At 46.6% G+C, this 21,918-nt stretch overlaps 1 protein-coding gene across 1 annotated transcript in view; it reads left to right on the top strand.

The window, feature by feature from the left end:
• Nucleotides 1–2,749: 2,749 nt before the first annotated feature.
• LOC143334550 (uncharacterized) overlaps nt 2,750–21,918 on the top strand; it is a 28,893-nt gene continuing 9,724 nt past the window's right edge. The window contains exons 1-4 of the mRNA XM_076753377.1: nt 2,750–2,940; nt 11,137–13,945; nt 14,817–15,926; nt 17,123–17,985. Of these exons, the coding sequence (XP_076609492.1) occupies nt 11,361–13,945; nt 14,817–15,926; nt 17,123–17,985 (4,558 nt within the window). The 5' untranslated portion in view covers nt 2,750–2,940; nt 11,137–11,360. The remainder of the gene's footprint in view (nt 2,941–11,136; nt 13,946–14,816; nt 15,927–17,122; nt 17,986–21,918) is intronic.

Raw genomic sequence — 21,918 nt, forward strand, 5'->3', positions numbered from 1 at the left:
GACACAAGGGATTCTGGGACATGTAGTGGTCAAACAAGTGGCATTTTTATTGAATTTGTAGAGCACGGAAAATATGAATATGAGAAATGAAAAATTGCTGCAAATAAAAGATAAAAATATAAAATTGTTATCTGTGATTAGTTTTTTGTTTTCTGGATTTAAAGAAGTCAAAATATGTCAAATATGTGGCAAGAAAAAAGAAAAGGAAATTATCATTTTTCAAAAGAATGAAAAACATATCATAGATCAATATGTTTATTGATTTCATGATTTATCAGCACGATGCCGTCAGTGTTTCTATGACTGCTGAAGCTAAAGTACATGTATGAGATGTTTCTGTTTGAAGACAATAAGACAGAAGTCAAACTGGGTGTGGACGGGAATTTTACTCCACTTATTGTTGGATTTAAACCAGAGCTGAGACACAGCTGAATGTCCTCTTCTGAGACATTCGAAGACCGTAGTTCAGAGACGTCGATCTGGATCAGCAGACATTTCTGACAGTGACTGACACGAACTTTATTAACAACATCAGTGAAAACACAACATGTCAGACTTCAGCGGCAGAACAATCAGAATCAGAATCAGAATCAGAATCAGAATCAGAAAAAGCTTTATTGCCAAGTACGCTTTTACACATAAGAGGAATTTGTTCTGGTGAAATTGGTGCATGACACATCTACTAAAATAAGAGCATAAAATATAACAATTTATATGCACAAGTCTGTTTTTTGTTCTTTGCTATTTTCCGGAAACACAGTCTGTTTTCCAGAAAGAAGTCCAAGTTGAGCGTTAATGTAACGCATAGAGTTATATTTATATCAATGTGACAAAATGAGTCCGAGGTGGAATGTGAAGAGTGTCGGGGGGGTTCCGGGCCTTGTTGATCAGGCTGACAGCAGACGGGAAAAAACTGTTCTGGTGGCGTGAGGTTTTGGTCCTGATGGACCGCAGCCTCCTGCCAGAGGGGAGTGGCTCAAAGAGTTTGTGTCCGGGGTGAGAGGGATCAGCCACAATCTTTTCTGCACGCTTCAGGGTCCTTCTGAGCTCCAGGTTGTTCTGGTTGCACCAGGTCACCAGATGGTCAACCTCCCACCTGTAGGCGGACTCGTCGCCATCAGAGATGAGTCCGATGAGGGTGGTGTCGTCCGCAAACTTCAGGAGCTTGACAGACTGGTGACTGGAGGTGCAGCTGTTCGTGTACAGGGAGAAGAGCAGAGGAGAAAGAACACAGCCCTGGGGGGATCCGGTGCTGATGGTCTTAGCGTCGGAGACGTGTTTCCCCAGCTTCACGCACTGTTTCCTGTCAGACAGGAAGTCTGTGATCCATCTGCAGGTGGAGTCAGGCACGCTCAGCTGGGAGAGCTTCTCCTGAAGCAGAGTTGGGACGATGGTGTTGAAGGCAGAGCTGAAATCCACAAACAGGATCCTAGTGTAGGTTCCTGCAGAGTCCAGGTGAAGACCTGGACTCGTTTCTGCTGTTGGTCCTGATGGTTTCACTGTCCACCAACCATCAGCAGGACGGACAGAGTGTCCCTGCCTGACATCAGGGATAATCTCAAAAGACATATGAGACAGAAAAAAAAAAAAAAAAACAGACGAAGATTTAACAGTGATGGAGGAAGAACTCAGATCCTTTACTGCAGTAAAAGTACTAATGTACACTGTACAAATACTCTGTTTCAAGTAAAAGTCCTGCAGTGAAATGTTTCTTCAGTAAAGTATGTGAGTATGACGAGGAATATAAAGTAATATAAAGTCAAAGTACTGAGTGCAGTAAAGTGTCCCCTGTGTCTGTTGTCCTCTTGTCTCTGTAGATCAGTGTGTCTCCTCATTCATGTCTCAGCAGGATGTTCCTGTTGGAGTTGGTTGAGGTGGAGCTCATTTTAACTCGAACTAATGATTCTTTTCATTCTGGATCAATCTGCTGATCATTTCCTCCATCGATCGATTGATTGTTTGCTTTGGAAACTTTGTGAAAATAGTGAGAAATGTGGTCACAAAGAGCCCAAAGTGTAAAATCAAACATGGGGGACGTGCTGGACTTTAATCTTTAAACATGTCCTCAGTTTTCTACAGGGACTCTGCTGTGATGACTGCAGACCTCCTCACCTCCTCCAGGTAAACCCTATAAAGCAGGTTTGGGGAGTGTGAGGAGGTGATGCTGTGACGTGGCTGCTGGTTCAGACCTGATGATGAGTCTGAACCACAACAACACAAAGAGCCAAACAGCGTTCAGGTGTGTGATGTTAGAGACAGAGGAGGCTGCAGTGCTGACAGGAGGAAGAGTTCACGGTCAGCCTGATGCTCCTCTTCAGCTTCATCTTCTTCTCTGAAACTCTGCAGTGAATGACGGACTCCTCCATCACAGACAAACACACTGACTGTTCATGACTGCAAACTTTCTGCACGTCCTCACACAGCATGTCCACTATCCACACGAGCCTCTGTGCAGGACACGAGCAGATAGAATGACCTCTCTTTGATCAGCCAGCAGCAGCCCGACTCGGCTCGGCTCGGTTATTCCCAGCGGCTGACAGGCCGAGCAGCACCAAGTCTGCGTGTGCGCCTCAAATCTGCACCAAAATGGACACAAGTGACTCAAATGAGCTCTGAGATTCACAAAGTGAGCACCGCGCGCTCCACAAAGAGCCCCAAACTTACGTTAAACCGCCAAACTGAACGATTTTGTGCCCCCTGAAATGTTCTTCTGCGCATGATGACGCGTAAAAGTGTGCGCTCCGGCTCCGCGCGGCTAGCAGCGGCAGCGGCAGGAAGTATGTTGTCGAAGCGGCGGTAGGGGGAAAAGAGCCAAGAACCAAAAGTCGGTGGTTGAATAGGAGCAGGAAAAAATAACCATGCCTAATCCGTGAAACTTGCACATTTCGCATCTCCACGCCGTGCATCGTTTACCTTGCGGGCGCAGAGGCCAATTGAGGGGTAAGTGTGGAGCGGAAAACGGCTCAAAAACGAGGTTTTCCATCAATGGATCCGCGGTGTGTTTGTCGAGATCTTTGTGTAGCTCCGGGCTAGCCTGGGGTTGCTAGGGCTAGCTGGAATGCTAACCTCTGCGAGCTCATGCAGCGGCGGCAGTTTCCACTCAGGGCAACCTTGAGGAACTTCGTGTGAAAATAAATTTCTGTGTTTTATTGCTTCATGCACCTTCGTGTTTGGCTTGTTTGCTGGTTTTGTTTGCCATTTTGTTGTTTTGAACTTCCGTTTTGCCCCCTTTCTATCATCGCGGGGGGTTGCTAACTAGCGGGGCGCTAATGCTAACGTTAGCTCGGCCGTGTATCTGACCGCCTTTCACCTTATGTCCAGAAAATGCATTTTTTTAAAATTAAGGCCTAAAATCAAAGGTTACGTCTGTCGTAATGTGCACCCTGTTTCCAACAACTCAGCGTATCATCGGCCTGTAGCCGCAGCCGGAGTGCTAGCAGGTTGTGTTTGTGGGGCTAAAAAAAGCGAAGCTAGTTCGTTAGCATGGGGAAAATGGCTTGCTGCTCGAAAGCCATTTTCCGATGGAAATGGGGTCTCAGTGAAAGTGGGCTGATGGCTGTAGGTGTTGTCCCTGCTGTGCTGGTGGCATCATGTCGGAAAACACAGCTAACCGCACGGTTTTCTACGGGGAACGCACCCCCCGTGTCCTCCCGCCCGGCCGGCCGGGATCGGGTGTTACTCCCCCGGTTAAATTGGGGAGTCGGCCGTAGGAAATGTCGGCTGTGTGTCGTCGGTGAGACGCTCCGCTTTTGTCCCGATAAATTCATGCCGGAGCTGAACCCGACCGAGAGGAGACGGGCCAAGGTCAGGGAGCCCCGCTGCGTCTGCGGCGGAGATTTGAGGACAGATCTGACTGAATTATGCAAACTCAGTTGGACTTTCCCGACGTGGACTTTAATGCACGGGATAACGGCGGCGTGGACCGTTGAAGCCGGGGATGTTTCTGTGGATGTCTCCGATCTAAACACGGCATGTGTGCGCAGACCCGGGTGGTCTGAGCGCGGAGGGCCGGTGTGTGAACCCGGACTGCCTCTCACGGTGACCCGCGGCGGCTGCATTCACGCGCCGTTTTAACGATCCGCTCGGTTTGTTTACATGAAGTGAAGCTCGAGGAAGGAAAAGACTCTGATTGGCTGCTGCTCACATTCAGATCTGTTTATCAATGAATCGATTCATCAGGAAATGTGGCCTTGATCACCGTGTAAAAGTCACTTTATTGATCCTCATGAGGGAAGAGGATCATCACAGCACAGAGATGATGATGATGATGATGATGATGATAATGAAGAAGATCAATATAAAATACATCCAGATAACCAGCAAAAAAACAAACAGACAAAAGTAATGCAAAGATTAGAAAATAAGACGTCTGCATGAATGTAAATGAAACACGATGTGGAAAATAACAATCATGAACAATAATAATAAACATGAACAATAATAACAACTATGACACTGAAATGTCATTAAAGACTAAATAACAGCTGATTTCATTATCAATTAACTGACTAATTATGATTAAATAGTGAAACTCTCTGTCTCTCAGTTTCCCACAAGTTGATGTCTTTAGATGTCCTCATATGTCCAATCAGCAGCCTCCCAAAGTGTTCAGATTACAGCCACTGAAGAGGAGCAGCTGATATTTAGGGAGAAGAAGAAGAAGAAGAAGAAGATATTAAATGTTGTTGTTTGTGTTGATATATTCTGTGTTTACTGTTGATTCTCTGGTTTTCTCAGTTTTCTGTGTCTTTGATCTGTCAGACAGTGTGAGACAAAGTCAGAGTTTGGTCGAGTTTGCTGCTTGAATGCTGCGTTCACTGTCTTCAGACGGACTCTCTGTCCATCATACATCAGACCGGTCCTCCCTGTTTGCTCTCAACACATCTTTTCTGTCTTCAGTCGTTCTGAGCTTCAGATTCACGCTGAAATCAGTCTCTTCCATCTTTGATCAATTCACGGTGCCAGCAGGTGCCGTGGGCGATGAATCAAACCTTTACAGGGACGTTGTGGTTTTAGCAGCAGTTAGCGTCAAAGCTGTTTGTTGAACGTGCTGCTCATAACAAATCAATAAAGTTTTAATGGGACTTTAAGTGGATAATTAATGGATTGATGTCTTTGTAAAGGGTTTCTGCACAGGTTAAAGTTTTTAAAGGCCATAAAAGGTACCGCAAACACCTCGAAGAGGTTGCAGTAGTTCTTGAGAAAGTACTCAGAGTCCATGAGAACGCTCCAGGATGCAATGGGGTTCCTCATTGAGGGGGTTTCTAGGGGTCTGTTAGTGGGTTCCAGCAGTCTTTGATATAGTTTCAGGAGCAATCCAGGAAGTTCTAGCAGCAGATTCCAGGTGTCCTTGAGGATGTTTTAGGAGTCCTTGTGGAGGTTCCAGCATTTCTAGGGCTTTTTATTTGGCCTGGAGTTTGTTTCAGGGTGACTTAAGAAGGTTTTGGGAGTAATTGAAGAAGTTGTTGAAGTCATTTTGGAGTTTTGGGAGTTTTTAAAGTTCTAGGGGTTCCTGAAGGGAGTTCCATGTGTTCTTTGAGAATGTTCTAGGGGCACCTGAAGAGGTTCCCACTGTCTTTTGAGTGGTTCTGTGGGCCAAGAGGAGGTTCCACAGCTCCTTGTGGAGGTGAACTGATGTCTGTGTTGTTATCTGACTCAAGGTGTGTTTTTCTTCCAACTCTTCAGTGATGTTCATGTTCCGTGATGTCGGCCGTGTTTGCATTTGGCCTCGTTTGGGTCTCTGGGTGCTGGTCTTGAATGAGGCGGTCTGGTCTTCAGTGCAGGACCAAAACACTCACTGTGTTTGCTCCATTTCCTAATTACAGGTGTGTCTTTGAACAGGTATAAGAGCAGCGTGTGTGTGTGTGTGTGTGTGTGTGTTTTTGTGTGTTTGTGTGTGTGTGTGTGAGAGACCTCAGCTGTATCAGAGTTGATGTAAAATGAGTTTCTGTCGTCAGCAGCTTCTGTTCTCTGTTAACTGGTCTGTCTGTGAAATGTGAAAAAATGGTGGAAATCATCAGATCCTGATGAGCTGGACGAAGCAAATGTTTGAGAAAATTCAGTCGTAAAGGAGTTTAATTAATTTTCAGTCCGTTGACCTTCGGCCTCGTTTAGACGAAGAGTCCCACAGAGAAAACTTTGATCCTCCACAGAGTTTCTCTGCAGCATCGTGACACTTTCAGGATATTTTCATTTTCATACAGTTTCCAAGCATTAAGGAGTACTTGAAGCGCTTCGTTTTGCTGATAATACTTCAGACCGACACCTGCTGCAGGTGACATTCAGCGGCATCATGTAGGAACAACAGCAAACTGATGATCTGCAGATGTTCCAGCTGCTTCCTCCAGGATCAGGGAGCAGAAGGAAAATGTCAGCTGGGGTTTTTAGTGAACTGGATGTTGTTGCTCTGCTGCCTCTGGACCAGGTCTGCATCAGAAAACAGGTTCAGTCTCTGAATTCATGGACAGAATTCAACATGAAATGCTGGTTAGGCTGAGTGCAGACAGTCAGCAGTGAGGTGGAGGTGGTGAAGAAGGTGGACTGACTTCATGTGTGGATTTGAGTCCAGTGAGATCACAAACTGTGTTATTATATTAAGATGATGATGATGATGATGATGAAGATGAAGAGTTCATCAGCTGTGGTGTTTCATTGGTTTCAGGCCTCGTCCTGCTCTGAGTTTCCTCTTTCTACCTGTCAGACCACAACTCGTCTGTGTGTGTGCGTGTGTGTGTGTGTGTGTGTGTGTGCGCGCGCACCCCCTCCACCATTTTCCTCCCCTGCCAATCAGATCCTCCTCCACACCTTTATTTTCCACTTTCCTTCCACCTTCCTTTTCCCTTTCCGCTTTCCTTTTTTTCCTTCATCCGTCGCTCCAAGCCCGAACAGGCCGTCGCCCCTCCCCCGCTGCTCCCCTCCTCTCCTCCTCCCCCGCTGCTCCCCTCTTCTCCTCCTCCTCCTCCTCCCTCCTCTGGATCTTGACCTGTCTGTGTGTTTTTTTTCCACCTTTACCTTCGTACTTTTTCTTCTTGTTTTTCTTTCTTTCTGTTTCTTGTTTGTTTCCTTTTTTAACTTCCTTTGCTTTATTTGATGGATGCACCAGTAACCACACATTAAACTCCCATTTATACCTCATAATCAATTCATGATGTATTACTCAACGCTGAACTGAACAAACGCTCGATCGGAAGCGTTGAGGACATTTTCAGCCTCAGATTCAAGTCTGGAAACATGGACCTCCTCCGTCAGGACATGGACCGCGATCATCTTCACCTACAGCACCATCAAAAACTTTAGGTCGGCCATTTTTAAAAACCAGAGCAAGTGTAGCACCTGGTCTGCCTCATCCAGAGACAAGCTTCAGGGACCGAGGTGCTGTTCAGCAGATCCAGTGTGAGATGTCCAGATAAGATTAGATAAGACTTCTACAGATGTCTACAGCTTCAAACAGATCAACAACAAACTCACCAAACCAGGGCTCGAGACTGCGACCAAAATGGTCGCATATGCGACCTTTTTTTCAGAGTTTGCGAGTAAGAATTTCATCTGGTCGCATTCGTGCGAGCGCATCAGTTTTATGGCTCCGTGTTAGACATTGTGGCTGAAAGTCGTCCCTTTTTTCACTGGTTTAGTCAGCCGCCTCCACCTGCACTCTCTCCTGTTGAGACAGCGCCGTCGCGTGCACATAAGCCGTCGCGTAAACGCGCAGCGCGCAGAACTTCAAGACACCAAGACTAGCGTTTCGCTATTCTCAAAAATGAAGGGGTCTGTTGCTGATTTTTTCCAAAAAAAAATTTGTTACGGGGTCGACACAATTTAAGCTGGAAACTGTGAAGTTACACAACGCCAGCATAAAACACAAACCTGTCGGGACCAATGCATCACCCGAAACACTGAGCCCCTCCCGACTTTTTTTCAGCGGATGGATGAGAGTAATCGCTCAACAGAAGAGAACGAAATGGTCATTAAGTTGAACACTGCCTATAACATAGAAAGAGGAACTCCCGTTCACACAATTCAAATCCCAGATCGCACTGATGAAAAAAAAACGGGCTGAATGTGAACCAACCTATGCCAATGACAAGGCATGTGCCCAGTTCATAGGAAAATCATGTGCTGGTGCGACCAACTGAGAAAGTTGGTCGCACCAGTGCTACCAGTGGAAAAGTTAGTGTAGAGCCCTGCAAACTGAAAAGGAGACCAAGGACTAAAAGAAGGACTTTGGGCAAAGATGCAACGGTTGACCGCGGAGGAATTTCCATTTCGATGTTTTCGACTCGTCGGCAGCAGAGCGACGTGCCGACTCATGGCTGCATTGATCATTGATTCATCAACTTATTTACGATGTCAGTAGAGCTCTTTTAGACCTGGTTCCTCTGTGACTCCCCTTCTCAGATCAGTGGTGGAGAACACTGTGAACACATGCCAGGAGTCGACTTTTCATTCGTTTTCATTCAAACTAAAGTAAAACTGGTGTGTCACCGACATGCCGGATCACTCCGAATTGTTGGTAAGAGGAGAGCGGTGTGGAAGCTGTCTCTGTTAGAGAAAAGCGTCTTTTCTTTAACGCTGCCAGACATTTAATAAAACAATCTGATCCAGTTGGACGAATGCTGGCATCGTGGAGGGATGGGCGGCCTGTTTCCAGCCTGCAGAGCTCTCGTCCATTCATTGGGCCGATGTCTGAATTTGTTGTCTCTGTTAGTCATTTACATACTGAAGCTGATATTTGACTGACTGTCTGAATTTGTTGTCTCTGTTAGTCATTTACATACTGAAGCTGATATTTGACTGGAAATCTCCGTTTGTCAGGGACATTAAAATCTTAAAGACGAATGCTGAATACGGATTATTTTTCAGGATCAGTTGATCTGCTGTTTGTTCTTCGTGATTTGTCTTTTTAGTGGAACGAAAACAACAGAAATTCAGAAACATGTTACTGAAAGTGTTTCCTGTTGGTGTGTGAACAGAAGCCGTCTGTTCATTCAGAGGTGGAGGGAATCAAGCTTTCATTCATATTCTCAGATTTTCTTTGGATCGTTTTCTGCAAACTTTGTTCAAATTTCAGCTTCATTTGGTCTCCTCTGCAAAGACCAGCTCTGGGTTCAGTCATCAGGCCGTCTTCAAACTCATGAAAAAGTCCTTGAATGTCACCTCAGTGTGTGAGTGCAGGTTTGTTCTTGCTCATCGTGCAGAGCAGATTAACCTGGCTGCCTGCTGTACTCTGTTACAGATTACAGATTAGCCTGTTAAAAGTGTCACAGGCATCGACATGCTTTAATCACCTCTGGGCCTTAAGAAACAGCTCATCTGATTACTGACTTGTTACTGTGTGCGTGCGTGTGTGAGGACTCGTGTGAGGACTCTGTCAGATACTGAGACATGAAAATCCATTGTGTTTAACCAGGTTTCACAGCCGGACACCACAAGTGTCACCAGTTCACAATCAGCTTTAGAAGTGATGAAACAGCGTTCGGTGTGTTTTCTTCGACGTTCTCATGGAGGACCAGAGGTCTCCGGGACACAGAGTCAGAAATAGATCTTTTCCACTGCAGGGACTTGAACCTGAACATGTGTCCATGGTCACAGGTTGAGTTTACAGTCGGGGAAGGTGAAGAAAAGCAGCAAATCTGCACATTGGACAAGCTGCATCCACAGAAATGGGCTCATTTTCACTGAAAAAGTGACTTTTGTAAAGTATTCACTGTTGCTGGAAGCTTGTCTGTCAGACAACTGATCCATTAATCATAAACCACTTTAATATTGTCAGTGTCTCAGGTGTGCTGAGGTAAAGAAGGATGAGGGTCGTCCCATGTAGGAAATGCTTCCTGACCTGGTTAGATCTGAACAAAGACTCCCGTACAGGATGTTGTGGTTTGGGTGGAGGGTTGGCACTTCTCTCTGGTGATTCTGCACCTGTCGACCATGTAGGCAGGTGAATCGTCCGCCGTCAGAGCGCCACGTGTTGTCAGGCGCAAACAGCAGTTTGTCAATATTAGATCATCAGCAGCCTCAGTGCAGTCAGAGCAACACACATTGAAACACTCTCACGTCAGGTGACAGTAAAAGCTTCATGCGTAGAGTTACTGAAAGCAGTTAAGTCGATCAATTGATCGGTCATTCGATAGAGAATCAGTCTGCAACACTTTTGGTAATAGTTTCAGTTTTAAAGGACCAGTGTTGGACTTAGAGGTCTGTTGGCAGAAGTGTAATTTAATATTCACACAAACGTTTTCATTAGTGTTTGATCACCTGGAAATAAGAGTAATCGTCTTGTCGTTACCTGAGAATGAGTGTTTGTATCTACAGAAGGAGCAGGGCCTTCCTCTGACTCCATCATGTTGCGCCACCATGTTTCTACAGGAGCCCAGAACTGACAAACAGTACCAAAACTCAAAGCATGCAGCTTTTACTTTTATCTGACATGTCTGTATCAAGGTGCACCATGTTTCTTATCGTAGATCACCTGTAGAGTTTGAAGGTATCATCCTAATCTGTCCTCTGCACTGTTTATATTGCTACTACTGCTTTCTACTACCAGTTATTTTGTCCTGTCAGAGTGTAAATAACCTCTATGAGTCCAAGTCCTGTTGTGAGACAAGGCTGCGGTCTGTAGTTGAACATTAAAGGAGGGGAAGGGTGGCAGCTCTGGAGCTTTGTTGATCCTGTGGTGGTTTTCTGAAGGCTGTGAAGGATTCACAGTGAGCTCTGTCCTCTTTACACTGTCAACAAAGGTGTGTCCTGCTGCTGCTGTCAGGTGTGAACGGTCACCTTTATCGTCTAAGATTCAAAGGAAATCTGCTGCTTTAAAATTAGATGGTTGATAATAGAAAAGTGAAGGAAAGTGACACCTGTTTGGAGCTTTCATAAATGTATAGGCAATCATATCTAACAATTAGCTGATCAACAGTATTTATCTGCAACTGTTTTGATAATTGTTTGTCATTTTTTTAAGAGAAAAGCCAAACATTCACTGTTTTCTGCTCTTTGAAATGTGACGACTTTCTGCCCTTCTCTGTTAATTTTAACTCCACTGTGTGATTTTATTCATTAAAGGTTTCATTTAAGATGAAACAGGGTATCAGGTTGCTCTTGAAGTAACCTTTTTTTCCCTCTTTTTTTTCCTTGTCTCAACAGTGATACCTCATTGGCTGGTGTGACCCCCGCAGGTCCGCCACCTCCGAGGGTGGGCCCCGAATGCCTGGACCTGCACTGACGGCTCTTGTGGAGACAATGGCTGCCACGTCGTCCCCCCAGCTGAAGAGCTAAGCCCCACTGTTTCCTCCTCCACGTCCCTAACATCACTGTTCATTGCTGTGTTGTGAACCGTGATTCCCTCCAACGATTTGCTTTAGAGTACTATGGCAATGCATGATATGAGTCGTGCCAAGGGTTTCCCCTGTAAAGAGTGTGATATGGTTTGCCCGAGTACTCCAAGTCTTCTAGAACATATGAAAGCACATTATCAGCAAGAAGAGACCGGACGTTTTGAGTGTGAACAGTGTGGCCGAATTTACAAGCACGCTGCTAGCCTAGCTAATCATAAAAAATCTCATGAAGTGGGTTCATTCCAGTGTCCTGTTTGTACGCGCACCCTACCTAACGCAGTAGCTTTGAAGAACCACCTTCGTATCCATACATTGTCTCCCAGTAGTGCACACACAGAAGAAGAGAACGAAGAAGTACCTGAAGAACCAGGCCACGACGAGAGGGACTACGGCCTCGCCCAAGACCTCTCGGACGGGTTTGGGCGCACCCATTTGAACAATAGTGGCATGGGACATAGTGTCCTTCAAAGCCACGAGACAGTCGACCACGGAAAAAAAGGCTCCCCTGAATCCGACGACGCTTGGGACAGACCATTCAAGTGTGATCAGTGTGACAGAACCTACCGGCACCACGGTAGCCTGGTGAACCACAAGAAGTGTCACCAACAAGGAACTTTTAAGTGCTCTGTGTGTTTTAAACAGTTTGGCAACCTGGCTGCCCTAAACAGCCACGAGAGAACTCACTCGAAGTTCAAGACACCGGGGGCATCCATGGTGAGCAGCAGCAGCAGCAGCAGCAGCCTCCATGACTCGGAGCGCAGCAGTGGCACCCAGTCATCCCAGAGCGACGACACAACCTCCTGTTTCTGCCACCTGTGCCAGGTAGCGCTGCCAAATAAGGCTGACTTTCAAGAGCACATCTTGCTGCACAACACAGCCTCACCCTCCCTCGGATTACCACGCAGTTTCCCAGGTATTATGGCTCACAATCTGAGTGCGGTTCGATCCCCAGCATACACCCCTGCCCTGGGCGACCCTCTGCCCCTGCCGCCCCTGCCCAGTGAGAAAAGAGGCCCCTATGACCCCATAATGGGCCCTCCAGTCAACAATCCCATCTACACGTGTGCGTACTGTGGCGCAGGACACCCAGATCTGGAGACCTTGAAAGTCCACTATCTAACTCACGATCCCCACCCTGCCTCCCATGGCCAGGATGGTTCCATCCTCAACTCAGACACACTAAGCTCTGGATCACAGGGCTCAGTGTCTTCTCCCTCTGGAGGCCGTGTGCCCCAGGCCAACTCTCCAGATGATGGAGAGCGGCGCTTTAAGTGCGGAGAGTGCGGCAAAAGTTACCGGCATGCTGGAAGCCTCGTCAACCACAAACGCTGCCACCAGACAGGCCACTACCAGTGCACCATCTGCTGTAAGCAGTACCCTCACCTGGCGGCACTACACAGCCACCTACGAAGCCACAAGGGGCGTCCTTCCAACCAGCCTATTAGTAATGACAGCAATGACTGGCTATCTCCCGAGCCACTAACTCTGGACTCCCAGCAAAGTTACGTCCAGGAAGGCAGTGGTGCCACCACTCCAATTTCACTGCCAGGAAATCTTGGTGATGCTGCCCACTTTGTACCAGATGGTGGCCACAGTAGTGGGTTGGACTCTCTTGAGTTTCATGATCGCTTTGATGGCAGCTCACTTTCCCAGAGCAACTCAGCTCACCGTCAGGCTGACAGACATGTATGTGCAGACTGTGGTGAGATGTATGGAGATGTATCTGGCATCAAGTCGCACATGTGTCCCCGCCGTGGACAGCAGCAACAGCAGCCACCACAACAGCAGGGGAACATGTCTAACGGTTTTATGGGGAGCATGAACTACCACAGCTCCAGTGGAACCTCACTGCCTGCTGGAAGCTCTGCCAGCCTGAAAGAAGGCAGTAGCCAACGGCAGTACTCCCAGAGTGGAGGCAAGAGAATGGGGAGCAATGACAAAGATGACGATGATGATGGAGAAGTGTATCAGTGCTCAGTGTGCGGCAACCACTATGCCAGTCTCAGAGCCCTCAGGAGCCACCTGCGTAGCCATGCCAATAACCCAACAGGGCCAGGACCTTCCAACCTGGAGCAGGAGTGGAGGATGATCTGCTCCACCTGTGGACAGAGCTTCTCCAGGAAGCAGGACCTCCTGAATCACCAGTTAGTCCATGGCCCCCAAAGGCCGGATGGCCAGCAACAGGGTATTGGAGGCACCTCAGCTAATGGCAATGACAAGATGGATGGACGCAACCACATTTGTGTTGATTGTGGTATGTTCTTTGCTGACCGCCACCACCTGATCACTCATCTGTGCCCTGGTAAGAATCGGGCCAACTCAATGAGCAAGCAGGGCCTGAATGGAGCCAAAGGGATGTCTGGAGGAGAAGGTGTCGGTGGTGGGGTCGCCGGGGGAAGCCGTGATGTTGGTGGCGATGGACGAAGACCTATGGTTGACCAAAGTGACAAGCCCCACAAGTGCGACCAATGTGGACGAGGATACAGACACCCCTGCTCACTCCTTAACCACAAGAAGTCCCACAAGACTGGTGTTTTCCGCTGCTTGGTGTGCCAGAAACGCTACTACAATCTGCTGGCTCTCAAGAATCACCAAAGGACCCACTTTGATCTCAAGAGGTAGGTCCCTGATTTTGTCCATCTTTCGTTTTATTTGGGCAGATGTTGTATTGAGTTTGAAGATAATGTCAATTTTTTTCACACATTTAGGGAAATTGGGTAGATATGAACTCGGGAAGGTCTAAGCTTAACATATGGGGGAATGTGTTGCTCTATCACATTGCTCTTGTTCTGAAAATGGAAAGTGAATGAGTAAAAGAGTCTTATTTTCTACTAATTTCAAATTCAGTGGGCTGGTCCCAAACAAATTAGTTGACTATGAATATTTGCCATTGTGGACACTGTTGCAAGCATACTCTTAACTCCTGCATCACTTTGTGTTGAGTTTAGTTGGTAAAGTTTATGCTTAAACAAACAATCTTAAATTTGATGTATGCATGTTTTAATTAAGAGTTTGGTCTGTACCAGCTCTATATAGGAAGTATCCTGAGACAACTTCTGCTGTGATTTGGCGCTATACAAATAAAATTGAATTTAATGAATTATATGTGTGGACTGAACTATATTTCTATAAACCTTTTATATTTCTATTTATATAAACTATATTTATAGGTCCAGACTATTCGATTGAGATTTTTCAACCCGATGTTGTGGCCTATGGCTTGCAAATTATAGTATTTCTTTTGTAGAGTGTTTATCAGTGAGTCAATTTATTGTAAACTGGTTGCACTTTACTTGACCATTATAATATTGTACCAGGACTGCCAATGTTACAAATTAGATTTCTGGGCCACAATATATAAGATAACAGCCTCCACAAAGGGTCATGTTTGTTACCACTGCTGGCTTGATATTGGTTCAAGTTCATTCATTTAACATGTTTACAGAGATTCTATTGTGTTTCATTCATCCCTGCCCATTCTTGCTGCAGGCACAAGTGTGAAGAATGCGGCAAAGCTTTCAAGATCCAAAAGCAGCTGATCAATCACCTCCGTCTCCATGAGGAGCACCGGGCCAAAGGTCTTGTTCGGACTGGCCCCAATGGTTCCCGCTTCCAGCAGCCTGGCCCATCTCAAATGCAGACTATGAGAGGAGAGTCATCAAAGGGCCAGGTAATGGGCATGAAATACAGCCATCAAGGGTTCAAAAAGCCCTACTCATCTGCTGGCACTTCCAGGCCCCAGAAGTTTGATCCAGCTGAAAGTGGACGACGGCCTTTTTCCTGTGAAGAATGTGGAAAGACGTATCGCCATGCAGGCAGCCTGGCCAATCACAAGAACCTTCACAAAATTGGAGAGTACCACTGCAATGTTTGCAACTCCACCTACCCTAACAGGCTGGCAATGAAAAACCACCTACGTCTCCACTTTGCTCAGAAGAAGCACAACTGCCAAGAGTGCGGCAAGGGCTTCCGCACCCAGAGACAGCTAGCTACCCACACTACAGCTGGCCTGTGCAAAGGCCCTCAAGGCCCTGGGGCCCAAATGGATTTTGAATGCGATGGCTGCTGTGAAGGCTTTGCCACGGCTGATGAGCTTGCAGCCCACGACTGCCCAGCCCAGCACCTGCCTTCGTCGTCCTCCACCAATAGCTCAACCAACATCAGCATGGAGAGAAGCTCTGTGGACTTGGACTCTGACGAGAGACCCTATGCCTGTGACCTGTGCAGCTGTGCCTACAAACATGCAAGCTCCTTGCTGAATCATAAGCACACCCACAAGACGGGCAACTTCCGGTGCAACTTCTGCGACAAGCCCTACACCAACTACATGGCGCTACGCAACCACATGCGCATCCACACACAGCGCAAGAAGCACATCTGCCACACATGTGGGAAAGCCTTCCGGCTGGCCAGGTTCCTCCGCAACCACCAGAAGGTCCATGAGGAGGGTGCTACCCCCTTCGGCTGCCCTACCTGTGGGAAGAGTTTCCAGGGGAGGTCCGGGCTGGCCAGGCACCGCTGCGGGGACAACCAGGTAGGCATGGAAGTCAGGAGGAAGGCCACTGCACCCACGGGAGAGGGCGAAGAGTGTCGGTACACGTGAGTTCTCGTCAGTTGTTTGTGATTCTTCGAAGCTGAAAAAAAATTAGTGAAGATAAATTTAGGTCTCTACATGTCTATTACAGGTATATGATCTCCAATCCGGCTTCCTTGGGACCATACGCGTGCCGGAATTCGGATTTTTCTGAAGTTTGGACAAATTGAATTAGTGGAGAGACCAGATAAGTCAACCCTGTTTGCTTTCAGTTAGCATATATCACACACTTGAGTTTTTTTAGGCTACCTACAAACAAACATTTCATGTTTAGATGTATTGTTTTCATGCTTTGTTCTCTCAGCAAACTTTGACACAGATTTTATTAAAGTAGTATTTTTTTTGTGTAGCATATTATCAAAATTTAAAGTATTGATGTTGTGTGTTCCTTGCTCTTGTTATGATTTTGACTGTAGTCCTTGATTTGTTTGTGTTTGTTTTCTTTAGGTAGTGTTATACTGGCCAGTTATCAGACTAGAAAATGCAGTTATGTGATGGGCTCTTGCATTTTGATGTCTTGGCAAACTGAAATCTTAGGGAAGATTAGGAAGTATTTGGAGCTGGCTGCACTGCACATGTCTAGAGGATATTATTCTTAACAGTTAAAGGATTCTGTACTACAGCACAGTAGCTGCAAGTCTACAGTCTGGTATGTTGGAGGCACTTTGGGCATGTTTGGATTTTTCATCAATACATTAAGAATTTAGTAATCACCCAAAAGAAGGCTGTGACAGAAGGTCTTTGAAACTGTTTTCTGATGTGAAAGAAGCTGTTTGAAGCTTGCGTCCATTTGTGCAGTGCAGGGAGCGGCAGATACCTCCCAGTTCCCTACATGAATCCCAGTTGTTTGTCTATAGTTTCTCCCATGTCCCTCCCTCCCCCACCCAGCAGTCCTCTCCCCTGTGACCTGTCTAGAAATCATAGCTTTAAATGGTACACCACTTTCTAGTAGTCTTCTTTAAAAGCTTTAAGCCGGATTTCAGATCATATACCTGTATGTGCAACATCTTAGATGATGAGTAGTTAAAATATTTCAATAATTCTAATGAAAAAGTGGTAACCAGTAATTGAGATTAACTTGGCTAGAAAAGTGAAAGCAAACCATCGTCATCCGTTACTAATCTCCCTTTTTCTTTCCTTCTGTCCCTACCCCAATCCCCTCACTCCTCCCTGGTGTTTTTCCTTGTTTGTCTCTGCACAGATGTGATCAGTGTGGCCGCTCCTACCGCCATGCCAGCTCCCTCCTTAACCACAAGAACACCCATACTGTCGGCATCTACCACTGTGCCGTGTGCCTCAAGACCTACTCCAACCTGCTTGCCCTGAAGAACCACCGCCGTATCCACTCCGAGACACGGCGTCACCGTTGCCATGATTGTGGCAAGGCCTTTCGTGTTTCCTCCCAGCTCTACAACCACCGTCGCGTCCACCAGAAGCAGCGGGAGCTGACCTGCCGGTCTTGCCAACGAGCCTTTCCTACGCATGCCAGCTTCAGGCTCCACATGGAGATAACACATGGCCAGGCGCCGCAGCCCCGTCAGCCCAGACCCCAGCAGCCCCGACCGGGGGGCTCCCAGGAGCTGGGCTGGGGGTCAGGCCTGGACCTCACCTTGATGCAAGAGCAAGGACTCGACCCCAGTAGTATGACCAAAGCGCGCAGCCGGGGAAGCAACAGTGAGGTCATCAAGTCCCATGTCTGCGACCAGTGTGGGCGGTCTTACCGCCACGCCAGCTCCCTGCTCAATCACAAGAACAGCCACAAGACCGGGACCTACTTCTGCAACTCCTGCCAGAAGGAGTTCCCCAACCTGATGTCCCTCAAGAACCACAGACGGATCCACACCGAGCCCAAACGCTACCAGTGCCCCGACTGTGGCAAGTCGTTCCGGGTGTCCACGCAGCTCATCTGTCACCGCCGCATCCACACCAAGGAGAAGCCGTTCTCCTGCCAGCAGTGTGACAAGCGTTTCTCCTCCAAGTCCAACCTGAGGCACCACATGAAGGTGCACTGGAGCAGCTCGACGGCGCCCCCTCCCATGGCCATGGGTGCGCCCAACTTCCTGGGTATGCCCGGCGGCCCCTTCATATAAGCTAAGGGTTGAGGGTTTTGGGGGGGGGGGGGGGGGGGGTTTGGGTTGGGTGAGACATGGGTGGGAGGGGAGCCAGTCACATGCCAAGGTTACTGGAGGTGCCAAAACGTAGCTCTTCCTCCTGCTCACCCTCTTCTTCCTCATTTTCCATGTGTGGCTGTAGTGTGTGTGGACAACAGGGTGCTTAGACTCAGTCCAGGTCCTGCATGACAGAATATATACAGTGCACAAAGCAGGAGGGAGAACACAAAATGGACACTGCACACACATGCAAACAAACACACAGAGAGGACTGAAAATGGAGGACGTGCACACACACTCCGTCGCTCACACAACTCCAGCATCTTTTCCTGACCTCCCCGAGCTGAGGCTTCCTTCACGGACGTTCCCACAAGGCCCTGGTTGTAGAACTGTCTGACTGTCCACGCAGACTGACTGACAGGCAGACGGGCAGGCAGACATGGACTGTAGACAGACCTGATGTAGTTTTTATAAACTGCATGGACTTCACTACACCTGCCTTACTCCCTACTGCATGTTGCCCTGTAAAGTTGAGGTTTTTGAACCTTTCTTGCTCTGGAACGTTGATGCCCCACAAAGCTGCAGTGACTGAGCTGTAACCAGACTGTTGATTAAAGGCGAAGCCTGGCTCGTAAAGACTGATGAGTCCTGTAGTACTGACTTGATTTGCAGACTGACTGTTGGGGCAGAGCTGCCGTGAGGGTCCACATAAAAGCGTGAGGAAGTCTGATGCTTGTTTCTGAGTAATGAGCCATCTTGTCCATTTCAACCCCAGGAGCTGATTGGTCCTGTGTTGCAGTTGGTTTCCCTGTTTTCCACCCCCATCCCAGTCCTGATGATGTTTGTCTTTGGAGTTTTGTCTTGATGAAATCTTCTCTCGTGGCCTTTGTCACAATGTTTTTAAACCATATTCTGAGTCAGCCTAAACAAAGTTCAAACTGTTTTTATTTAAGTGAGACCAACTTGTAGATACCATGGATGTTCTGGTACAGACAGGGAGGTTTGGTTTATTTTTCCTTTTTGTACCTAAATGTTTGGCGGGGGACAGTGATGACTTCTGGGAGCTGTTAGGACTGAAGACGGGCCTCTTCGGTCTCTGAGGGTCTGGTTTAATTGTGTGTGTGTTTTCATGTGTGCATTGTCTTGGAGAACCAAGACGAGCTTTACGTTCTTCCCGAACAGACACTTCCTGACGCCTCGTTCACAGACACAGATTCAGCAGCAGCGGTTGTGTCCTGCTTCCCGTCAACCTGAATCCTGCAGGTGTGATTAGCTTTAAATGTGTGATTTATGTACCTGACTCAGATTCCGTCATCCTGACGTTTCCTCTGGACAGTAAGGTGACCTCGTTCATTTCCCTATTGATTGTCTGTCTGTCTGTCTGTCTGTCTCAGAATTAGGACGCTACCAGCTGTTAAAAACTCCTTTACGTATTGAAGTCGTCTTTGTCAAAAACCCGAGGCCCCTTTAGTTGCTCTCAGAGATTCACCACATGGTCTTCATCAACAGATGAAAAACACTAGTCACTACTTCAAGGTCAAAACCTTTAAAACAGCAAATCAGAGAAGTCCTAGAAGTCACGTTACAACTGAGCAAACTATCCAGTAATGAAGACCGTGATGTGGTCGAAAGCTACAGAAAAAATGGACCTTGGATAATTTTACAAGCTGCTGTTTCCAAGTTAGAGAATAAATTTATTTTGAGGGTTGAGAATCAAAATGAACCAAAAGTTTGAATTGACAACGTGACATGAACAGAGAGTTTCTGCTCATCGTGAGGTTCACGAAGTTTCGTGTCTTCGGGTCCAGGTAGCTCGTTTGTTCAGAGTCCCTTGACTTATTCAGGTGCAACAGATGGTCTTCATCAGCAGACAGAAACGCAGTGGTGTCTCATTATTGGTCCATTTTCCTGCAGGTCGTGATGTCGACGCTCGTTTCTGACGGTTAATCCTGCCACATCTGCCGCCGTTGAATCTGTGTGTGAACGAGTGATGAATCTGTCTTTGACCTTCGGGTTCCCGTCCGCCCTGATCTATGTCTCAGAGGCCTCAGCCTGAGTGTGGCTGCAGGTTGGAAAAAGAAACCACATGAAAACTAAAAACACATGGAGCAAACAAAGGTGTATATTGTTCTGCGTGAGCCGACTCGACTCTGTTCTGTTTGATCCTGTATTGTACTCGTACTTCTGACTGTACTCTCTGCAGTACCTCTTTTCTAAGAAGGAAAAAAGACGACAGATCATTGTAGTAATGCATTTATTTATATTATTATTATTATTATTATTAACACTTGTAATGGACGGCGCTAGTCTTTAGGATGTGTGAGTTTAGAGCTGTGTTGATGTAAAACACCCACCTGACCCCCCCCTATACCCACAATGCCCCTGTTCTGTGGAGATGATGGACTCTGAACACTGGGCTCCACTGAGACTCTACTGTGTTCTAATGTGTGAAGATTTAAGGAACTGTAACTACACCATGGAAAGTGTTTTTCTTGCCTTTTACCAAGTGATGTTGTGCCGGTCTTTCTCAGTCGAGCCCTCCCATCATCCCTTTCTTCCATATTTATCTCTCCGCCGAGTTTGACTGAAGCCCCCCCCCCCCCCCCAGTTCACAGAAATCAAACCACGTTGAAAAAGGGACGACTCGTTGACCCTCCTGTTTGTTCGGAGTGCATTCAGTCCTCATCATTTGAACCTTTTTATGTTACACTTTTATGGTAACCTCTTGTATTTATTGGTGTCATTTTTTCCCTTATATTTAATTGCGTTTTATGACTATTTGGAAGCCTCTGTGTGTGTTAAAAACACAGCTTGTCAGCGTTTTCAGGAGCACTGGTGCTAGTTTTAAAAAAGAAAAAAGACAAAAAGTCAAAGCCGTGCAGTGACCGTCAAGTGCTGTAGGAGTCCATGTGATCTTGATCTAGAACACAGAAATAATAACTGTACATTCTTTATTTTTATTTTTGCATTTTCTTCCTCCACCATGTTTGATTTTGGTTTTCTGAGTGGATCCTTTCCCGCCTGCATTTCAAGTAGTTTTTAGAAGAAGAAGAAGAAGAAGAAGAAGAAGAAGAAGAGCATTGGTTTGGAACAACTATAACCCCTTTTTTGTTTCAAAGTCTAACTTTTGTTTCCATGCATATATATGTAATGCTTACTATACACTTTTATAAACTATGTTTTGATAATTCATTTCTTAACAGAAAAACTTGTCCATATTCTATAACCCTTACTGCTGAGTACTGAAAATAAATAGCTGAAAACAAACCCCAGCAGAGGTCAGTGTTTTCAATCGTTCTCCTTCTACAGCTTCAGCAGACCGTCCAGGTGGACCTCCCAAAGTCCACCTGGACGGTCTGAGGCGTCCACCTGGACGGTCTGAGGCGTCCAGTACAGCAGCTCTGCTTCACTTTGGCCTCGTTATCGATATTTTGCTCCCCATGATGTGAGTAAAGTAGTGGATAAAAGATGGCGCGTCCAGTACTACACAAGCACAGTTTTCAGCTGTAGGTCTACAAAAATAAGAACGTGCGACACTCGGCTTCAACTTTTCCTCGTAGATCTTTAACTTCTCAGCAGTCCTGTGAACCACAGCAGGAATCCAGTTTTAACAGTCCGTTGCTTTATTTATGATGTCACGTAAAACCTGTGAATATGTGAACATACGCTGGAAAAAGGTCATCGAGGAAGTGAGCGAACCCGAGAGGAAACGTCAGTTTAGACCCGATGCTTTCATTTCAGTAATGTCCAATAATGAAAATGATGTTTTCTATATAGGAAGAAAACGTCTGACGTGTCATTTGGCCTAAATATTCACAGAACAAGGATCAGTCTCTTTTTTTCACGATCAATACTGATTTATGTTTTTTTTTTTTTAAATATATTC

This window comes from Chaetodon auriga, chromosome 16, assembly GCF_051107435.1.
Source record: "Chaetodon auriga isolate fChaAug3 chromosome 16, fChaAug3.hap1, whole genome shotgun sequence".
NCBI lineage: Eukaryota > Metazoa > Chordata > Actinopteri > Chaetodontiformes > Chaetodontidae > Chaetodon > Chaetodon auriga.